The sequence below is a fragment of the Festucalex cinctus genome, chromosome 14 (genome assembly GCF_051991245.1).
Source record: "Festucalex cinctus isolate MCC-2025b chromosome 14, RoL_Fcin_1.0, whole genome shotgun sequence".
NCBI lineage: Eukaryota > Metazoa > Chordata > Actinopteri > Syngnathiformes > Syngnathidae > Festucalex > Festucalex cinctus.
Genome location: NC_135424.1, coordinates 5,730,437 through 5,751,330, shown reverse-complemented (window position 1 = coordinate 5,751,330; position 20,894 = coordinate 5,730,437). Strand labels below are relative to the sequence as shown.

General features: G+C 39.1%; 1 protein-coding gene across 1 annotated transcript in view; it reads left to right on the top strand.

The window, feature by feature from the left end:
* Positions 1–20,894, top strand: part of LOC144001029 (protocadherin-15-like) — a 255,906-nt gene that overhangs the window by 155,411 nt on the left and 79,601 nt on the right. Inside the window, exons 19-21 of the mRNA XM_077494957.1 lie at positions 4,087–4,180; positions 10,624–10,752; positions 18,466–18,771. Of these exons, the coding sequence (XP_077351083.1) occupies positions 4,087–4,180; positions 10,624–10,752; positions 18,466–18,771 (529 nt within the window). The remainder of the gene's footprint in view (positions 1–4,086; positions 4,181–10,623; positions 10,753–18,465; positions 18,772–20,894) is intronic.

Below are 20,894 nucleotides of genomic sequence, written 5' to 3'. Positions count from 1 at the left end.
TGCTCGGGCCCTAACTAGAGCTGCGAATTACAATGAAACATGACCCAATCTGATGAAATAGAACGTTTTCAATGCTGCCGTGAATCACCAAAGCCCTTGTAACATTAAACCTAATTTGACGGAGCATCACTAAACAAAAAATATTAGTATCAAAGTCACTGTTGTGGAGGAAATTTATCTTTTCTTTTCAATTTTCGCTCAATGTCACTCAAATGACCTATTTTCAATTGGTGATTACTAAAGAACGGAATAAGGTAGAAACATACTTTTTTTTTTCTAATTAAAGAATGGAATGTGATCTTTCATGTGGTACCCATGTTGTTTATGTAGCAAAAGAACAATATTCTGTTTGCTTCGAAAAATGAGTTAAAATGCTCGAAATCCGCTGGCATTGGGGATTTTGTTTTTTAATAATGTGTGGCAGTAAAAGAGTTAATTGATGAATCAGATCACCTTCGTTGCCATGGAAATTGGTTTGATTGAATTTTAAACATTTTGGTACAAAATATGGATTATTGAATTTGTTCTTGACAGAAAACTACTAGTGGCAGTATGGGTGTGTGGGAAGGTCTGGGGTTAGGTTGGGGTGGGGGTGCGCTGACGCCGACTCTCGATCTGCATCATAAGCTTGACTCGACTCTGCTGTGGCAACAAATGCACTCTCATGTTTCGAGAGAAATTGCAACAGTGATAAGGAAGCAGTTTGTACAACATTATTACATTGCATTAAGCGTAACAATGCTTTGGTTATTAGCAGTGTCAAGGGTATTACTGCTGGAAAATTAATTAGAGCAGATGTAAAAGTGTTGCTGGCAAATGGCTGCATGAGACATAGGCAGCTACTGATGGTATCAAAGGGAAAGGGAACAACTGCAGTAGCAGTCTGGTAGATTGGTATAACATTACAGTTTGAACATTGTTAAACAATACAAAATATACATGCGAGGCGCAGGTTTTGTTTTGTTTTGTTTTGCTTTTGGTCACCATCCTCATGCTCTACACTGTAGTATCTGTGTCATGACTGGGTCATGCCAGGGTTATGTTTGGGTCATGACATGAGGTCAAGTGTCTGTTTTGAACTTATGTAACCATCATCTGTTTTCAACTGGAAAAATGCTATGTGATGTCAGGAACCATGTGATGTCAAGAATCTTTAATCTCGTTACTTGATCAACAGCCAATCAGATGATTCTGTGTCACCCACACGTCTAGCCACAGCCAATCCAATCAATTGACTGTCTATTTAAGCCAAACCGAGAAGTGTGTTTTTGTCGGATTATTACCACTGTTTCTCTGTACATCTCCGCAGCCCAAGGGGGCTTGGCATCTCGTGATTCTCGATGCATTCTCATTGTTTCTCGTCTAGTCACGTTTGTTCTACGTCTCTCGATGTTATGCGAATAGTGTTAAAAGCTTATTTGTGTCTGCGCTTTTGGGATCCAACCTCAGAACATAACAATCTGTGACTTTGAATTTATGGGGCTTTAAAAGGCGGTGCCTTTTCTGGTGAGTGACATGGGTGTCAGTGAATGATGGTGCCGAGTTGGCTGTTGAAAGCTCAGATTAGCAGCTGGCTGTTAACTGAGTGTTGAGTCGCTTGGTATAATCGTAAAAGAATGTGCTTATTTTGTTTATTTTCGCAGCGTTTGTTCAATAAAGTTATTGGAAGTGAAGCACCGGCTGTGTCTATCCCTGGCACATCTGTCACATGTGCCACGGAATTCTCTGCCTTACATACAGCGCAGTGGGCCGGGCTGCCTTGAAAACGCTTCGCAAACGCCCAAGCAGATGTCGACGTGGCACACTCTGAATTAAGACTGATTAGCTAGTACTCTTGTTTAGTTGTGCATACAATACACCCACTGAGACTTGTCATTTTTCAAGCCTTAAACTCGTCCCCGCGACGAGATTCTCGCACCGCTGCGTCTCCAGGCGACACTCTGCATATGTTGCTACTTTTGTTCGTCTATTATGAAAAATGAGTGCTCCAGTCCACCGCTTCTTATAAACGGGGCAGGTTCCCCCGAGGGCAGGCGAGAGGGGATGCTTGAGATGGTCGCCATAGCAGCAGAAGTTATACAGAGTAGTCTGGGATGGTGAACAATTTAAATGTCTTACATTATATAGTTGTACTTACCAGAGGTTTTTAGTGTGACACGTCAATATAAACCAGGTTGATTCAATAATGGTAGCAAAGCACTGGCATGAGCACCAACTGACCATAAGTCAAAGACTCACCCTGTCTAGTATGGTCACTGACCATGTCATCCCTTTTCTGTGCCATCTTGTGAAGACTACTTCCAGCGGGATAACCGTACCGTATAGAGAAATCAACTGTTACGTTCATAAAATAGACTTCAGCTGTAGCTCAGTGGTTTGATTGATGCCGTCTGTGTCGCCGTATCATATCATACTGTCCACCTCTACGCTGTATATATTGATCCACATTCTTTCGCGACATCATTTATCCCCGTAAAGCTGAACAATGGTCAATGTATCATTCCGAAATGTAGAGCTCAAGTCCATTTACAGACATTAATCCTGTCTGAAGTGAATCATTAGCGCGACAGCTTGTACATTTATCACACCAGAGCTCCTTTTCTTCGTTTAAACCTCCTTTTTTTTTTCTTTCCCTCATTTGAATCTCATCAACTAACAACAGAGAATCTTAATGAATCATGGCTTATGTCTATTAACGCCTCAGCTTTTATAGTATAACTGTGGAGTATAGTAGACTATAGCAATATTCAGATTTAAATATCTTTGGTCAAAAACAGTGTAAACATAACATAATTTTTCACGAAGTACAATCAAAAATGTAATACAACACTGTAACAGTGTTTATTTCTCAGAAAACAAAGTAACACCACAGTAGCAACAAACTGAAGTTAGCATGCTAGTTAGCTACTTAGCTAGTTATCTGTAATATTGATTCCACCAATTGTAGACAAGCTAACTCATGTAGCTGGTTGGAAACATTCAGTTCAAGAAAGTATACTTACAGTAACATATTAAAGCTACCTTGAGGATGTCGACGATTGATTGGTTGCCCTCTCGTAAATGTGATATCCTTCATCTGCCAAGCTAGGCTAACCTCACTGACTGCTGACGCGGCTCATAACGTGACTTTTGAAAACCACAGTGTAACTTCGAACCGGTAACCAGGCAAAACATAACATAAAAGTAATTTTTTGTAATAGGTTTGCTCCCCCCACATGGTTTACAGTAAACACATTTAAACTAGTTAGCACACAAACCTAACAATGGAAGCTTATCAATGTTCACTTTTTTTGTGTGCAGAAAATGCTATAAAAAATGCCAGACGTGTGTAAGGGTATTTCTATATAGTAGATTTTGCTTATTATTACTTTATTCGTTTTCAAAGGGCATCACACGAGCATATCAGTGTCATGGATTTATCATTGGAGCGCAAATAAGAAAGAACGAACAAATGGCATTCATGAATGAAAAGGTCATAGAGTTTGTCACGTGTGGTCCACAGCAGCCTTCAATTAGAGCAGCAAAGAGACGGCGGGGAGTTGTGGCCGTCATTATTCGAGCCGCTTGTTCTGATGCATTTTGTTCGTGGTCCCGGCAGATGCTCTCCTGGGTTCCATTGTTTTGTGTGCGCTGTGCCCCCTGCGAGTGTTTGTATTAATGCACTCGCACCCGCCGCCACGTCGTCTGCCACGCGGCGTGTATGTGTGCAAACAAAGATAATTCTGCGTGCCGCTCTCGGGAATGCGCAGGCCGCCGGGTGCAACGCCGCCCTGCCAACAAATTGTAGCTTGTGCGCCGCAGTGACTGGAACCGCAACATGAATTCCTGCTGTTTGTTTGTGCGTCTGGGCGGGAAGCAAAGTTTAAAAGCCCACCTACTCCTTTCCCAGTAGTCAGCGGCCAGACTTCATTTATTTGCCTAATCTATAAGCAAATAAATTCTGAAACAAGCACACATATGACATATTCATGTGCTTACGAGGGACAAATAATGCGGGAACGTGGACGCTCAAAGACTTTTTTTTTTTTTTTTTTTGTGAAAATAAGCGTGAATCTTTTGAATTTAACATTTTGCTTTTCTCCACAGGATTGGTCTTCTAATTTTGGAAAAACCTCTTGACAGAGAAACCAACGATCGCTACCGTCTGGTCGTTACAGCCTCGGATGGCAACCCTGGAGGGGTAAGACACAAGCTGCTTTATTGCCACCGTATGTTGGGAAAGTTTGGGATGAAATTGTTGACTTGTGCAGGTATTAGGTATGTAATATGAGTGTTTTTGTCATTTTAACTCATTTGCTCCCAATAACGTGTAAATACGTTTTTTTTAAATGTTCTAAGTGTCCCAAAGACGTATTTATACGTTTTGTTTTTTTGTTTTTGTTTTATGCTAGAGCATACAGAAGGCTTTGATGCAGCCTCTCAACTGCAATGAACGGTTGCATAAATGGTAGTTATTACACAAACGGCCAGCAGGTGGCAGCAGAGCAAAGGAGATCAACCAGGGCCATCTAGAAAAAAAGCTAAATTACTTACAATTTTGAATAGATTTATTGAAAACTGATGAAACTTTGCTATATTCTAATGCTAATTGCTCCAAAACTGAAACAGATAGAAACATACTTTTTTTTTTTTCCTGATGAAAGAAGAGACTTTAATCTTTCTTTTGATAGGATCTTGCTTTTATAGCAATAGAACACAATATTCTGTGGGCCTTGCAAAATCAGTCATAATCCAGTAAAACGGAATTGCTTCTGTGAAAATGGCTGGGAGTGAATGAGTTAAGCAAAAATATTCTGTGTGACGGTTGATTATACCTCCAGTTTGACAATCTTTTTTTGTTTTAATTTCTCATTAAAGTGTAACTTTTCCCTTTTGTTTGCTCCCGATGATGACTTTTAAAAACAGTAGAGTTAAACTTATGACTTGTATTAGCTTTTTTAAAATGACCAAAAATAGAAGATTTATTTTAATTACAGTTCATGTTTTGGTATTAAACTCTGATTTACTTAGCACAACTTATAATTTTAACCCACTTAAATTAAGACAATTTCCATTTAAAATGTTTTAAAAAAAAAGAAGTACTAATTACAGTGCAACCTTTGAATAAATTCTGGTTTATTGACTCATTCTATTGCTATCATTTTGAAAGTTAGGTTGAGAAGTGTTTGTAATTTTTAAAAATGAAATTATCCAATTTTTTTTTTACATTTTAATTACTTTTAATTATTATTATTATTATTTTTTTTACTAATTAGTGGTTGTTTTTTTTGGTAGAGAATGGTACTAAATTCTGGATTAATGACTCCTGATGAGCTACAAGTTTTTGTAATCATCCATCCATCCATCCATCCATCCATCCAAACGTTTCCTTAACCGCTTGCTCCTCACTTGGGTCGTGGGGGTGCTGGAGCCTATCCCAGCTGGCTTCGGGCAGTAGACGGTGTACACCCTAAACTGGTTGCCAGCCAATCACAGTTTTTTTGTAATTATCTTATCTTATTATTATATTATCCCCTTAACACACATTTCTCTTCCTCCCACTGATCGTCATATTAACCATCCTAATTTAATTAAATGTCGCCTAACTTGGCCAAGTTCGGTCAGCAGTCTCCGTTCCAAGCCGAGGTGAAATGTGGTCCCCACTTTTGTTGATAGTCTGATCTGAAGCATCTCTTCATTCTCTTGGCATAGTGATGGTGAATACATCTTTTTTTTTTTTTTGCAGGAAAAGTGTAGGAAGTGGTAGGGGAGCAAATGGGGCCATTCATCTCACTATAGATGGACAGATTGTACGAGCCAATAACCTTTACCTATGTTGTGCGAGTTTTAGATCCTGGCGCAGCAGAGGGAAGCATCTCAGGCACAAAATAAATTGCCGCGTGACTCGGGTGTGCCAAATGTCAGCGGCGGGATGAAAAGCTGTCACAACAGGAGGAGAGTTAAACGAGGACGGGGGTGAAGGAAGAGCTCCTTCTGCGAGACAAAGTACTGCGAGGAAGGTCGGAAACAAGAGAAAAGATCAAAAATCTGCTCCGGGGGAGGAAAGGACGGAAAGTCTGTTTTTTTATATGTGTAATTAGTCATTGGATTGCGGTAACCATGGCAACTCGGAGTGATGTGAACACAGATTGTCGTTGAGCTCAGTAAAACGGTCATAAGCTAGTGACGGAAAGGACAAGCTCTCGGGTATAAGAGCAGGAAATGAGTTTTCTTTGCAACTCACCCTCAGTGACGGGGTGAGGAACTTGCTCACCAAATAATCAGATGCCTTGTCTTGGGCTTCTTCGATGGATCGGAGTAGGCCTAGTACACACTAGAGGTCTTTCAGTTGTCTCAGAGTCTCAGAGGCCAAAGATGGGAAAGTCCTTGGCTTCTGGAAAGTCTGGATGAAGAGACCCTGAAACAAGAATTGCCTATCATCCAATTTGCTTCTCTTTGAAAGGACACCGAATCCTCAAAAGTCCAAGAGGTTCTTAGTCAAGCAAAGAAAAAATGTAATTGTGATGTCTTTTTATCTTGAAGATGAAATGTCTTCAACAAACAAGAAGAGTCAGTTACCTGCATTCATTCGTGGGCTATCATGACCTGGGATAACCGAGAATCCACACAGATCTATAGACTTTTAATAGTTTTGCTATAATTGTTCCACCTAAACTTCGCGCTGTCCCACAGCTCGATAAACAGGAGTCAAATTTCAGTCGTTTCTTTATTTGCAAATTGGTGCCATCAGACACATTCATAAAAGACTTGTGAAAACTTGGTGCAAATGAACACAATACCCTGTTCCAAGATTAGGAGGGAATGCAGTGTGTTATCATAAGTCAAAAGAAAATGTCCTCATTTCGCTTGCCAAGGGAGCTAATCCAAGATGTCAGCTTTGTTTCTTCTTTCTGTACCTTAACATACACTGAATCAAATGTGAACAGCAGAAGGATGAACTTGAATCCAATTACATAGGTGAAAGCAGAGAACATTTACTTTTGAACTTAATGATTGAGGATTATTTCAGGACTTCTGTTTCCTTGCTTAAAGCTTTTTTTTTTCTCCAAACTCTCAGGACCTCTTATCTTAATTCATTCACTCCCAACCATTTTCCTAGATTTTGACTGATTTTGCAAGGCCCGCGAAATATTCTGTTCTATTGCTATAAAAATATGGAACCTACCAAAAGAGAGATTAGAGTCTCTTCTTTTATCAGGAAAAAAAGTATATTCCTATCTGTTTCTGCTGTGCAGCAATTAGCAATAGAACATAGCTAAGTTTCATCATTATTCACAATTCTGCTTAAAACTGTGGGGAAATCAGCTCGTTTTAACATGGCCTGGTTGATCTCTTATACTCTGATGCCACTCAACCATTTTCTGCAGTAGATAGACTGCATCAAAGCCTTCTCTATACTCTGGCATAAAAACAACAACAACAAAAAACATATAAATACGTCCTTGGGACACTTAAAACATTTAAAATATGACGTATTTAGACGTTTTTGGGAGCTAATGAGTTAATTTGATGTGAGATTGTCTCAATGATTGAATAAGAGTGCATGTAATTTAAATGCTTTTTGACATGAGGATGATTACCTAAGAGTAAATGTACAAACTTGATTTGCCGATTAAAATTTGACATCCTCCGTACCTCCAGCACAGTTTGCTCCAGCTCTAGTCCGTGTGACCAATTCCAAAATCAGTATTCCCAGGTGTGAAGTCTGTAATCCCAACTGCCTCACGGGCTCAAACACCAGCTGCGATGACACTTTTTTTTTTTTTTTTTTCCCATTGCCCTCAGCTGATGCGCTACACGAGTCCTAACAACATGATCTTATCCACAGCTTCCGGTTGTCAGTTGCAAAGTCGACATGCAGAAGGTCCCACCTCCGCGTCCTTTCGGATACCACGGAGCGCCGGCCGTTTGACTTTAAATAAATAATGGCCGCTCGTTAATCAGGCTCTCGGCTCTTGCGGCTTTGATGAGAAAATTCACGCCAGGATGGTGACACTAATTGGCTCCAGGTCTTGCGCAAAGTGAAAAATAAATAGAGCCTGTCACCGCCACGCCGATGTTAATGATACCCCGCTACTGTATCCCATCGTGGCGGTGGAATCAAGCGGGCCTGGTGTGTGACGGTTTCCACTAGCTTGTCAGCTCCCACGTGGATGTCTGTAATTACGGCTGAACAAAGCAAACAACAATTGCGGATGAAGCCCCGCGAGGACCGCGAGATGGAAGAACTAGATCCTTTCCTCTGGGATGGACGCCGCTCAAGTACCAGGGCAAACTTCAAACGCACGTCTTGAGGGGAACTTTTGCGAGGGCCGACCGCGCCCACTTCTCCGTCACCCCCCCCCAAGACGGACCGTTTATTCCATGATTAGCATACGGCTTTGTTCCTTGACGGTCTTTTTTTTTTGCCGAAGACTACCATGGCTTCTGCGGCGATGCAGTTGCGAGACAGCGGTTTACAGAACATCTGGCAGTCTTACGTTGGTGGAATAAACATGTGAGAGGTTAAAAGGGAGATTGACAATTTGAGTAGTATAGGGTGAAGAAAAGCTTTAGAATTATGTAGAGCCATTTCGAACAGAAGTCCCATTGGTTGTTAACATTCACTCTCCATTTTCATGTTCTATTGCTATCAAAGCATGGAACCTACCAAAAGAAAAGTGTGTCTCTTCTTTCATCAGGAAAAAAAAAAAAAAAAGTACGGTATATTTTTTATCTGTTTTTATGTTTTGTAGCAATTAGCATTAGAATTAGCTAAGTTTCATCATTAGTCACAAACCTGTTGAAAATACTTGGAAAAAGAGCTTGTTGCAACATAGACCTGGTTGATCTCTTATACTTTGCTGCCACCTGCTGGCCGTTTTTTTTTTCAAATTATTATTGTAATAAGTACCATCGCTTTAAGCGACCGCTTCAGGTCAGAAACTGCATCAAAGCCTTCATACAAAAACTCTAGCATACAAAAACCTAAAAAACGTATAAATACGTTTTTGGGAGTAATTGAGTTAATAGAGACTCATAAATGAATTCCTTTTTTTGAGTGTGAGTTTTTCCTAATCCGTTCATTTTCTATTGCGCTTGCCTCATTAGGTTTGAGAATGAGCCTATCCCAGCTGACTTTGAGTGATCGGCGGGGTACGTTTGCAGGGCACATATAGACAACCATTCATACCTGTAGATAATTGAGTCTTCAATGAATCTAACATCTGCGATTGGCTGGCAACCAGTTCAGGGTGTACCCCGCCTACTGCCAAAAAGCCAGCTGAGATAGGCTCCAGCACCCCCCGTGACCCTTGTGAGGAGTAAGCGGTCAAGAAAATGTATGGATGGATTGATGGATCTAACACATGTTTTTGGAATGCGGGAGGATGCCTAGAGAACGCATCATTGCAAGGAGTATATCATAACTGGCATTCCACCACCACACATTTGATGGCAGGAAAAAGAAAAAAAAAAATCACAAAACTTGACCGCTACAAATAGAATGATGAATGATCCCAGACACATATTATTTGGACCCAAGGAAGTGAGGTGACGACTTTAGTCTCACAAAAGCTTTATAATCGGAAAGGAAATCAACCGAAGCCAAGCGGCTTTCTACAGAATGGAACAAAGGCGGGGCGACGACAGCGAGCAATCCAAAGACCTTATCGAGAAGGAACATTGCCGCCAGGCTCATACTCAAATAGGTAAGACTAAGACAAAGGTCGGGAAAACCGAGACAATCACCACAAATGCGGACATGACAGCAGTCCTGACTGTCCGTGCGGACATCTTTCAAGAACACCAATTGAGCCCTCACAGCTCGAGTTAGAATAGCTTGATTGTCATTGTACCACAAGGTGCAACAAAATGGAACAGACACAACCCAGCCAAGAAACTTGAAAACAAAAACCAACACGGTGGATATAGGGAACTAGAACTATTATTTGAGTGACAGGACCCAATGCATTAAACATGATGATTTTTTGAGTGTTCACAATGGGGTGCCGCAGGGCTCTGTGTTAGGACCCCTCTTGTTCATTATGTACATTAACGATCCGGGACAAAGCGTGTTTGATGCCAATATGCATTTTTATGCCGATGACACAATAATTGACTCTTTTGGCTTATGCTCTGCTGCTGCTGCTGTCGCTTCTCTGCATATCTCTGCTCTGCTTTATAGCAATAAAACACAATATTCTGTGGGCCTTGCAAAATCAGTCAAAATCCAGTAAAACAGCCGGGAGCGAACGGGATTGCGAAATGTGAAAATGGCTGGGAGTGAATGAGTTAATCTCAACGGGACTATCCTGGTTAAATAATGGTAAAAAAATTAATAATAATAATAATAAAAAAAATAGTCTGCCTTTTACAGCCGCCCCATTTTTGAGGGGGGGACAAAAACCTCAGCAAACAGGCACACAGATTAGCACATGTGGGAATTGTCAATTGTCAATGATGACCACTAGGTTACTGTCAACAAAATTCATGTCATCATAAATTCGAGATGAGATGAATAAATTGTTTTAATGGGGACTCTGTTCAGTTCAGCAAGCTTTTGTCATTTTTATAATCTTCGGCATTGAGTTTCATACCAGATTGACCTTTTTATACTCAAATTTGTGGATTTTCTCTCCCCAGACATCAACAACAACGGTTGACATAGTTGTGACAGACGTTAATGACAACGACCCCGAGTTTGACCCCGCCGCCCCCACTAACTTCACTGTGCAAGAAGAAGAGGCCAAACTCTTTGTTGGACAAGTCAAGGTAAGTTTAACACAAAGGAATTGCGATCCCGTTTTATTCTTTGGTGCTGTTCCGAACGACCCTGCATTTCATTTCCACTGCTTGAATCGGACTTTAACAGCATAATTGATCATCATACTGACCTTGTTATTAGCGGTTTAAATGAATCATTCCTGCTTTAATGATGAAACCATGAAAGGGTACATGAGAATTAATGTCTATAGCCACTAAATTGTCGATATAGCAATAAAATCAATTGGTCTTGGTTTTATTGCCCTTCTCCTCCTACATCCACTGCCTCATTTTGCATATAAATAGAGACTTAATCTTAAAATGATGATGAATAGAGAAATGGATAATATAATCTATTAGTGTATAGTCTCTTTGATGTCGATATTCAAAATTATGCTTTCTTTATGTCCAAATACCGTATGTTGCGCACTATGAGGCGCACCTAAAAGCCTTCAATTTTTTCAAAAGCTTACCATGCACCTTATATATGGATCAATATTGAGCCGCAACGTGACCCTGCACGATCGGTGACGCGCATGCGCAGAAGATCCCGCCATCTTGGATCGCTAGCTAATACTAATACTTTACCTCAGAGAAAATAATAAAACAGCTGTTTATTCATTTTGGGAGTGAATGGAGTTGTCAGAAAGCTGGTTTGTAATCTATTAATAACGTTTGACTGACCTATCTGACTGTTTTGTTGACATTCCCCATAGCGCAGCACCATCTAATGGATGCATAACGTAACCCCAGCCTCTACTGTAGCACCTTATATATGGAAAAAGTTTGAAAATATGTCAATCATTGAAGGTGCGCCTTATAATGCGGAAAATACGGTACTTTAATTTAGAAAATATTAATTTTGAAGTTTAGGTATCTTATACTTCGACACAGTATGCAAATATATGAGTAGTAAAAAGTGTGCCTTACAATCATGAGAAAAGGTGATGCAATTTGTGCAGTGAATGATGATAAAAGGTTCAACTCAGACCATCAGAAGCCATTTTTCATTCAATATTGTTTTTGTTGTTTTGTAATGTATTGTTAACAAAAGCCAAAAATGTTAACTTGATATGGTTGTTCAGGAAACAAACAAAAACAGAAGTTTTCTCCGGTCCAAAACAGGTGTTTTTGGCAAAACCAATCTGTTCTACTGCTGTTTACTGAAGAATGGAAAAATCATTAAAAAAACACACAGTATTTTTAATTATTAATATCTGTTTTATTGCATACATGATTTGTTTTTCTTTAGTCTGAGAATCTTTCATTTATTGGAGATTTTTTTTTCTTCCAGTTTCACTTTAAATGCCATTAATTCCAGTCTTGTTCATACACAAGAAAAGCAGTTGGATATTTTTTTTGTAGCAAGAGTGAACCGAACCGTAGCCTTAAACCAAGATTAACCAACGTTGCACTAAACTGTTAATGTCAGAACTTGCCCTTTACTTGGAGTACATGTTCAGCTAAATCAATAAAAAAGAAAATCTCCTACAGTTAGTTGAGTCACTTGTGGTCCACACCAGCCTTCATTTACAATAGTGGTGAATGGCAGAGTCATTTTTCTAGCCAAGTGTTCCAATGCATTTTTTCTTTTTTTTGTGGTCTTTGCAGACTTTCTCCCAGGTTCAAATTGTTTCATGTGTGTAACAATTTAGCCCCAGTAAATAGACAGTCCAAAAAAAGGGTCACTAAAGTGGGGTGCTCATGTACAGACAAATGGGCCACATTTGAGCAATTTTCCTCAGCCAGCAAAGGCCCAATTGTCAGATGCCTCTGAACGATCATCATGAGCGATTATCCTGTGGTGTGGGTTGAGTAAAAGTAATTTTCCCTCCACTTTTTGGATTTAACTGTTCCTATTTTATTTTTTGGCCTCCAAATATGAAATAAACGAATTGACACTTAAAGGATTGGACTGTATTTTAATGATTTTTGCACAATGTATTTTTTGAGGTGGCACTAGGTGTAAAAAGTTTAGGAATCACTGATTTCAGACAATAATGTGGCATATACAATTGAGGAACGAAAGCTGTTTTATGTAATCTGTGCCTCCATTTTCAGAGTCTCAATCGTTTTTGGCCAAATTTGAATGAATACAATAATTTCTTCTTACTTGGATGAAAGAGAGACCCGCCTTTGTGAAGGCAAAGAAATGGAACATTCTTTCATGGCCGCCCGAGTCAGTCGCTTGATGATTCGCCAATAGCGAATGCGTCTTACTGACTGAAGACCAAAGTGAAGACCCGCAATTAATGCCATTATTATTTTGTGTGAAACCTCTTTGAAATTAAACTTGAAACGAGAGGAGACTCGGCCTTTTCGGTGGAAATATAATGATGTGTGCGTTTCTCATTTGAAATAGTCTACCGGCAAATGTTTCTTTATCAAGTGTGAAATAAACGCTAAGGAAGACGAGTTTCTTTTTTTTTTTTTTGACTCTCGTCCAAGCGCGTCCTCGCAAACGCAGCCAGCGGTCGGTGCTGGCCCAAATGTCTTCTTATCTTCCGCATCTTCTCTCCAGTAGGTAAGCCTCGCCATGTTCAGCCTTTTCAGGACTACAGTGCAAAGTACATTAAAGGCCGAAGACATCGCGGCCCCCCCGCATGCGCTCGCCAAAGCTGGAGATGAGCTTGATCAAGAGGGATTTTTTCATATTCTCCACGCAACGCTCTCCTATAGTAGTTTTGCTCTGCTTAAAGACACTGCAATGAGGTCTGCCATTTGAAAAATCACTTCAAAGCAGTCACTCAATCTACTTCTATATAAAAAGTCAAGAATAGAGGCTTTGTGTGCCCTCCATGCAGCCATTCAGCAAGGGCACTTTCCATAAGAAGACATATAAAGAAAGTACAGTTCAAATAAAACGCTGATGCTAAAATCTCAAGGAGAGCATTAAACGGCGTGTCCTAAAACTTTACAATGCGTCAAGGTGGTCATACACTCAGTTTTTAACTACTGGGCTCTTTTTTTTTTTAAGCACTTAATTGCTTTGGGCATAAAAACATGCCTGATTAAGACTATTAAAGCAGTTTGTCCCGGAGATCCTTAGCAAGGTGTCATCTAACACAACAAGAGAGATTATTTTATTTTTTTTTTGCTTCTTGGTATAACACACTAGCAGATTTATGGAATGTATCCAGAAATGTGTAACAAAACAGCATTTTTATACAGCAGAGTAATTACTTTTAAAATAAAGTAATCGGTAAAGTAGCTAAATTACTTTTTTCATGGTAACTGTATTATTATTATTATTATTTTTTTTAATATATAGTTTATTTTTACGGACCCATTGCAACATTGCAACTACACCACGGAACAGTATGGATCCCAAGACTCCCATTTTTTATTTTTTTTTTTATATGCTATCTGGCTAACAACATGCAAATAATTGAGTCGAACCGCGACGCAGAGATGTTATCCACTTTCTAACTGTTCTATCCCAATTTTATTGTTTGAACCTTGACTTAAATTACGACATTCCATGACTACACTTAAATTAGAACACATCTCAAATCATTGTTGCCCACTGAAATGAATAGAAATGGCATTAATCCGTTCCAGACCCCCCCCCCCCCCCCAAAAAAAACCAAACAAACCAAAAACAAAAGAAATCCAAACATCCAAATTTTCAAAAAACACTCATTCTCTTATGACCCATGGTTAAAAAAACAACAACAAAAAAAACAGACTTTTGGCAAAAATTAGCGAGAGAAAAAAAAACAAAAAAAAACCTGCAAAGTTCATCGAGCAGTGAAGTTAAAATTTTGTCACAGCACAGAGCAAAAAAAATAAAAAATTGACCCAGCAACTCAGAAAAACTCAAGATGGTACACTTAGGTAAGTGAAGGTACCACTGCATAAATTATTGTGTATAATTTAATCACTATGAGTTATCTGCACTATTGGCGTAAGCAGAAACTCCTCAGTCATATTCCATAAAACTTGGTGCACAGGCCAAGAAAAAAAAAAAATTAAATCTCGGTGCTGTTCCAGGATTTTATTTTTCCCCACTTTTTTTTTTATCATTGCAAAACATGTTTTTGGCATTTAATTTCTCAGGGAATGATGTATGAATATTAATGACTACATTTTGGCATGAACATACAGGAAGTCGGTGTCCAATTTGATGCCCTCAAGCGGGCGCAGGACTTTCGATTAAGAAACTGCTTACACTGTTTCTCCATTTGTTATCTTTGTCAAATATGTGCTCCAAACGTAGCCAAGTTGCACTTAAAGGATTAGATGGGATAAACAGTGCTTCAACTGAACCAACAATAACACATTGAGGTGTAGACTTTGAGCTTTTCTTCAAGACGTTTCACAAAAAGAAGGCATTTATTTACCTTTGGGAATTTTCAGGCATTTTGTGCAGAGTACTTCCATTTTTTATTTTTTATTTATTTTATTTTTATTTATTTATTTTTTTTTAGCATTTATTTTTAAATCAACACTGCAAAAATTAAAACGTAAAGACCGTCATTGTCCACATACTTATGTCTGAAAACTGTAACGTGTATAACTTACCGGCCAAATTGCAGCTTCGCTCATTGTGCTAATACGAGTGGAGTCGGTGACACGTCCGCCATTATACATTCATGCTGTAGGCGCCTCACTGCGAGCTGTGATCTCAGCTATGTGATCACCAGAAGACGATTCGCTTAATAGAATTCCTACCTACTGTTTGGTGGCGGCATGCTTGTTGTTGAAACCATTTGTCCTCCGTTTGCCACTGCAAAATTCAGTGTACTCAATTTTTTGTCATTTGTGATATGACTTGTGCCGCTTACCTTAACTCATTCACTCCCAGCCATTTTCACTGAAGCAAACCCCTTTCGCTCGCTGTTGTTTTGGTGGATTTTGATTTGATTCATCAGGAAAGAATATCTATCGGTTTCCGTTTTGCAGAAATTAGCATTGAACTATAGCTTAGTTTCATTATTATTCACAAATCTGTTTAAAACTGTGGCGAAAACAGCTTGTTGCAAGATAGCCCTGGTTGATCTCTGCTGCCACTTTCTGGCCGTTTTTGTAATAACTACCATTGCTTCAAACGTTATCTTCAGTTCAGAGGCTGCATCAAAGCCTTCGTGTGCTCTAGCATAAGAAAAAAAACAACGTATAAATATGTCTTTGGTACACTGCTAATATTTAAAATGGAACGTATTTATACGTCTTTGGGAGCAAACGAGTTAATTGGGAGCTCATGGCAAAAATATATTCTAGTTGCCCCCATGAGTGTAAAAAGATATTTCGATTAATATTGCGTTAGTGGAATAGGAATGACTCAGATTAATCCATCCATTTTCATCAATCATAGTGCGCTACCATTTTGTCCTGTGTCGCCCTCTGCTGTCGACTGAAATTGGGCGTCAAACTGCCTTCGGGCTCGCATTGTGAACATCGCGGTCCACCTGTTTCCTGGGTTTGATCATGTGATGTTTGCAATGCGAGCCCGAGGGCACTTTCAAGTTTCAGTCAACAGCAGAGGGCGGCACAGGACAAAACGGCAGCACCCTGTGATTGAAGGAAATGAATTTGAGAATGATTTCCTGTCTTCCGATCAAAGCCAGCAAAGGCCCGTATCCGGACCGATTACTCTGAGATGTGAGTTGTGTTAAAGACTCTGTGAAGTTTAGAAAAAATAAATAAATAAAAAAAAATATATATATATATATATATATATATATATATATATATAATATATATATATATATATATATATATATATATATATATATATATATATATATATATATATATATATATATATTATATTATATTCAATATTCAATATTTTAGAAAAAACAAAAAAATCCTGCTGGTTGTGTTGAATGTTTGTGTAAAGTTTATTAATCAAAAACGTCAATGAGATAAGTTTTCAAAAGCAATGTTATTACGAGATAGGCTAACAGTTAGCCTAGCTTAGCCTAGCTTCTTTTGTTTGTATTTTCCTTCAGTCTTGAAGCCACACAGTGGTAGTTTTTTTGTTGTTGTTTTTTTTTTTTTTTATAAACAAAACGCTTGACATGAACAAAATTTAAATGAATATTGCCAAACCTACTCCTTGCCCTTGGGTGTCTTACTCATTCTAAAACAACCGCAATCAGTCGGTACACACTTCCTCCGCACAGGAAAATGTCAAGGACCAAACGTGAAGGACTTCTTTTTGTTGTTGTTGTTATTTTAACGCTATTGACTTGGAGAATAGCTTGTTTCCCTATTGAGGTTAATTCCAAACGTGTCCCTTGCGATGAAAAGCAGTCCTTGCGTAAGCAGAGCGCGTTGCCCTTTCGAACCGCCGCGCAATTCGTCACAAGGACTCGCGTCTCCCAAGTGACGGCGGGGATGAGAGCCCAAATTGCGCGAGCGTTGTTTCAGCCGGCGTCTGCAGGCTGTGTAAATATGCAAGGTGTTAGAATGAAAAAGCCGGCTCTAATGGATCGTGTTCTGGATCAGATCAAACACAAAACAGCTGCTGTCAGCCTCCAGGCAAACGCCTTCACTTTTGAAATGTGCTGCTCATTCGCGCTGAATATTTAGCGCTATTAATGGTGTATGTTAATAGTCTTACTCACAGTTTACGGCTGGCGGGTCAGGAGGGAAATGAGGTTATTTATGACTTTTGATGTATTTTTCATCCCGGTGCTACAGAATGCTAATGACGTTGCATCATTGACAGCTGACTAATTAAAGCGAGGCGGCTTTATTTATGTAGTTCATTTCATACACAAGGTTGTGCTTTATGGAATTAAAAGTGCAACATTGAAAAGCATTTCTAAACAAAAGAAGTAAATGCATCTGAAGCAGTGTACAGCATTAAAAGGTAGCTTACTAAAATGACTGAATGTACATGAGAAGAAAAAGGTTTTGGAAATGCTTTAAAAGACCTCAATCATAGGTATGGGAGGTTTTCAGGATGATTTCACTTCTTGGCAGGTTATTCAATTTATGTGCAGCATAACAGCAAAATGCTGCTTCACCATGTTTGCTTCTGATCTTTTTGCTCTAGTCAAAACCTGAGCTGGAGATAAAAGCATGGATGATCTTCTCTTTGCCTGCTTAGAGCATGCTACCTTGGCTGTTTTTTTTTTGTTTTTTTTACCCAGATCCCCCACTGATAGGGATGTAACGATAAGCGCAATATCATGTTATCGTGATATTAAAATTGCCACAATATCGTCATCGTCATGTTCACGATATTTAAATGCAGCACATCTGTTAAAAAAGTCAGGTTGATTTCCATTTGTGCAGTTCTAGCATCCTCTGGCGGATAGTTTTTTGTGCACTTTAATTTTCATGAGGGATGTTTTGGCCCTTCTATGGTTAACTTAGCTCTCTTCTAATGCTAATTGCTGCAAAACGGAAACAGATAGAAACTTACTTTTTTTCTGACGAAAGAAGAGACTTTAATCTTTCTTTTGGTAGGTTCCATGCTTTTATAGCAATTGAACACAATATTCTGTGGGCCTTGCAAAATCAGTCAAAATCCAGTAAAACAGCCGGGAGCGAACGGGATTGCTTCTGTGAAAATGGCTGCGAGTGAATGAGTTTTAATTACAGTGGAAATAAAAGGCTGCAGGTTCCACGTAGTGGATCATGTAATTTAGAGGTAGAACACTTGGCAAGCGCATCTCATTTCTGCACGTATTCATGTCGCGAGCGCACAGAGGTAATAATTTATCTTCCGTACAGCCAAGCCCTTCTGTCTTTTTCTCCCCGCAGGCCACAGATCCAGACGCAGGGCCGAACGGCCAAGTGGGCTACCGCGTCGTCAATCACCCCGACTTGTTTGTCATCGGCGCCAACGGCAGCATCTACACGCGGGCGCCGCTGGATCGCGAGCTCATCGGCGGCTACGAGCTGCTGATCGAAGCCTCCGACGGGGCCGTGGACCCCCGGCGGACCACCTTGACCCTCACGGTGCGGGTGGCGGATATCGACGACAACAGCCCGGTGTTCTCGCAGCAGACGTACGTGGCGAACGTGCCCGAGAACAGCCCGGTCGGAACCGTCATCTTAACGCTCAGCGTAAGTGTGCGCGTTTGTGTGTTTGCATCCTGTCTTCCGTTGGCTTATGTATTATTCATCATGGGAGCTCGGAACAACTGTTGCATGATTTAAGACAGCTTTTAATTTCAATGCAGACTGTTTAGAGCAGGGGTGTTCAAAATGTGTCTACTGAAAATATGGAATGAAAACATCTTGTGTTGAAACATGCTAAATCCAATTTAATTGGATTCAGGTCAGTGATTCTCAAACAGGATGTCCACAGCATATTAGGGTGAGAGTTGCTGTGGGAAATTATTTCACATCAATTTCATTTTACTCATTCAAACCCAAAGACGTATAAATACGTTTTTCAATACTTTGTTCTTTACTCCCAAGAACATAGTTATACGTTTTGTTTTGTTTTTGTTTGTTTGTTTGTTTTTTAAATGCTAAAGCATAAAGATAGAGCTTCGGACATGAAGAGGTTGTTTAAAGCAATGGTAGTTATTGCAAAAAAGCAGGTGGCAGAAGAGTATAAGAGATCAGCCAGGGCCATTTGCAACAAGCTCTTTTTGCCAGTGTTTTCAACAGGTTTGTGAATAATGATGAAAAATGGAAACGGATATGTTTTTATAGCAATCGAACAGAACATTCTGTGGACCTCGCAAAGTCAATCAAAATCCAGTAAAACAGACAGGAGCAAAAGGGGTTGCTTCTGTGAAAATGGCTGGGAATGAAAAAGTTAACTTGTCTGATTATTTTTTTTAATTTATTACCTTAAAATCACATGATTATTAATATGCATATTTTTTCCAACTTAAAAAAATGTGCAATGGTCTATAAAAATCACAAATTTTAGGAAAAAAAAAGTTGTTTAAAAAAAAAAAGAAAAAAAAAGATTTGGTTACATTACAACAAATATATTTTATGACTAATGTGAAAAATCATTGTAATATAAACTTTATAAAATCTAATAAGTTGTCCGGTGTTGTAAATATATGTATATCAGTACAAGAATGAGATTTTGAAAAACATTTAAAAAATGGTTTGAAAAACATTTATCAAAAGTGTAGGTCCTGGATTTAAATGCATTTTTATTTTATTGGTATTCCAATCATCATTCATCATTCATTCATTGACTGTCCAAACTTCTATATCCTGTAACATTAAACTTGAAAAAAAAATGTTGAAAAAAAATAGTGCAGTATATTGCAACAGTCAAAAGTTTACAAACTTTTTTCTTTGCATTTTTATAAAATAATTTAAAATATGTTTTCTTGCAATCATGTTTCACAATGTTATATCATCTGGGCAGACCAAAAAAAAAAAAAAAAAAAAAACTCCACAAAACATTTAAATGAAAAGTGAGCCAACTTGAATCCATTCATTGCATTCTTAAATCAATCACTGTTTTCTGGGTTTGGTCACGTGACGTTTGCAAAATGAGCACTGTGATGTCATATCCAGTCGACAGCAAGTGGCAAAATGGCCACCACCGTGAGACGGATAAAAACGGGTGAATTTTGCTGCTTAATTCATATTCCACAAACACAATACCGTATTGAGGCTAGTGGAGCTGCATGTAACATATTTTTGACTTTTAACATTTGTAAATAAGTTGCGTTCCCATTTATCCCACAAAAGCATAGCTACAAAACGCTTATGTAAAACCAATGGAGTCTGTCTTTAGATTTAACTCCGTCAAATGTCACAGCACATTCCCTCCCCCCTTGCCATGCCGAAAGGAAACGTCAGATATGCAGAGCAAACCGAGTGGAGGGATGAGTAATAGCTGGCATATTGTAAGCGACAATTTTTTTGCAGCGGCGGGAAGTAAGAGGAGAAGGAAGCGAAGGGCAAAGGGTGAGGTGAGTGACACGTGCAGCGTGACATTAATCTGCCTCAACGGAGAGTGGACACTCGCAGAGTGATCATCAGGCAATTAGATTGGGTGTATCGCCGACGATACTTATTTGAATTGAGTGCATAAAAGACTCATGGATTATCCTATTGAGCTAAAATGACAGTGTGCACATTCATTGTTGATGCATCTACTGTATGTCTTAAATATGCAATTGCATATCTACTGTATGTCTTAAATATACAATTGCATATTTAAGACATACAGTAGATGCATCAACAATGAATGTGCACACTGTCAT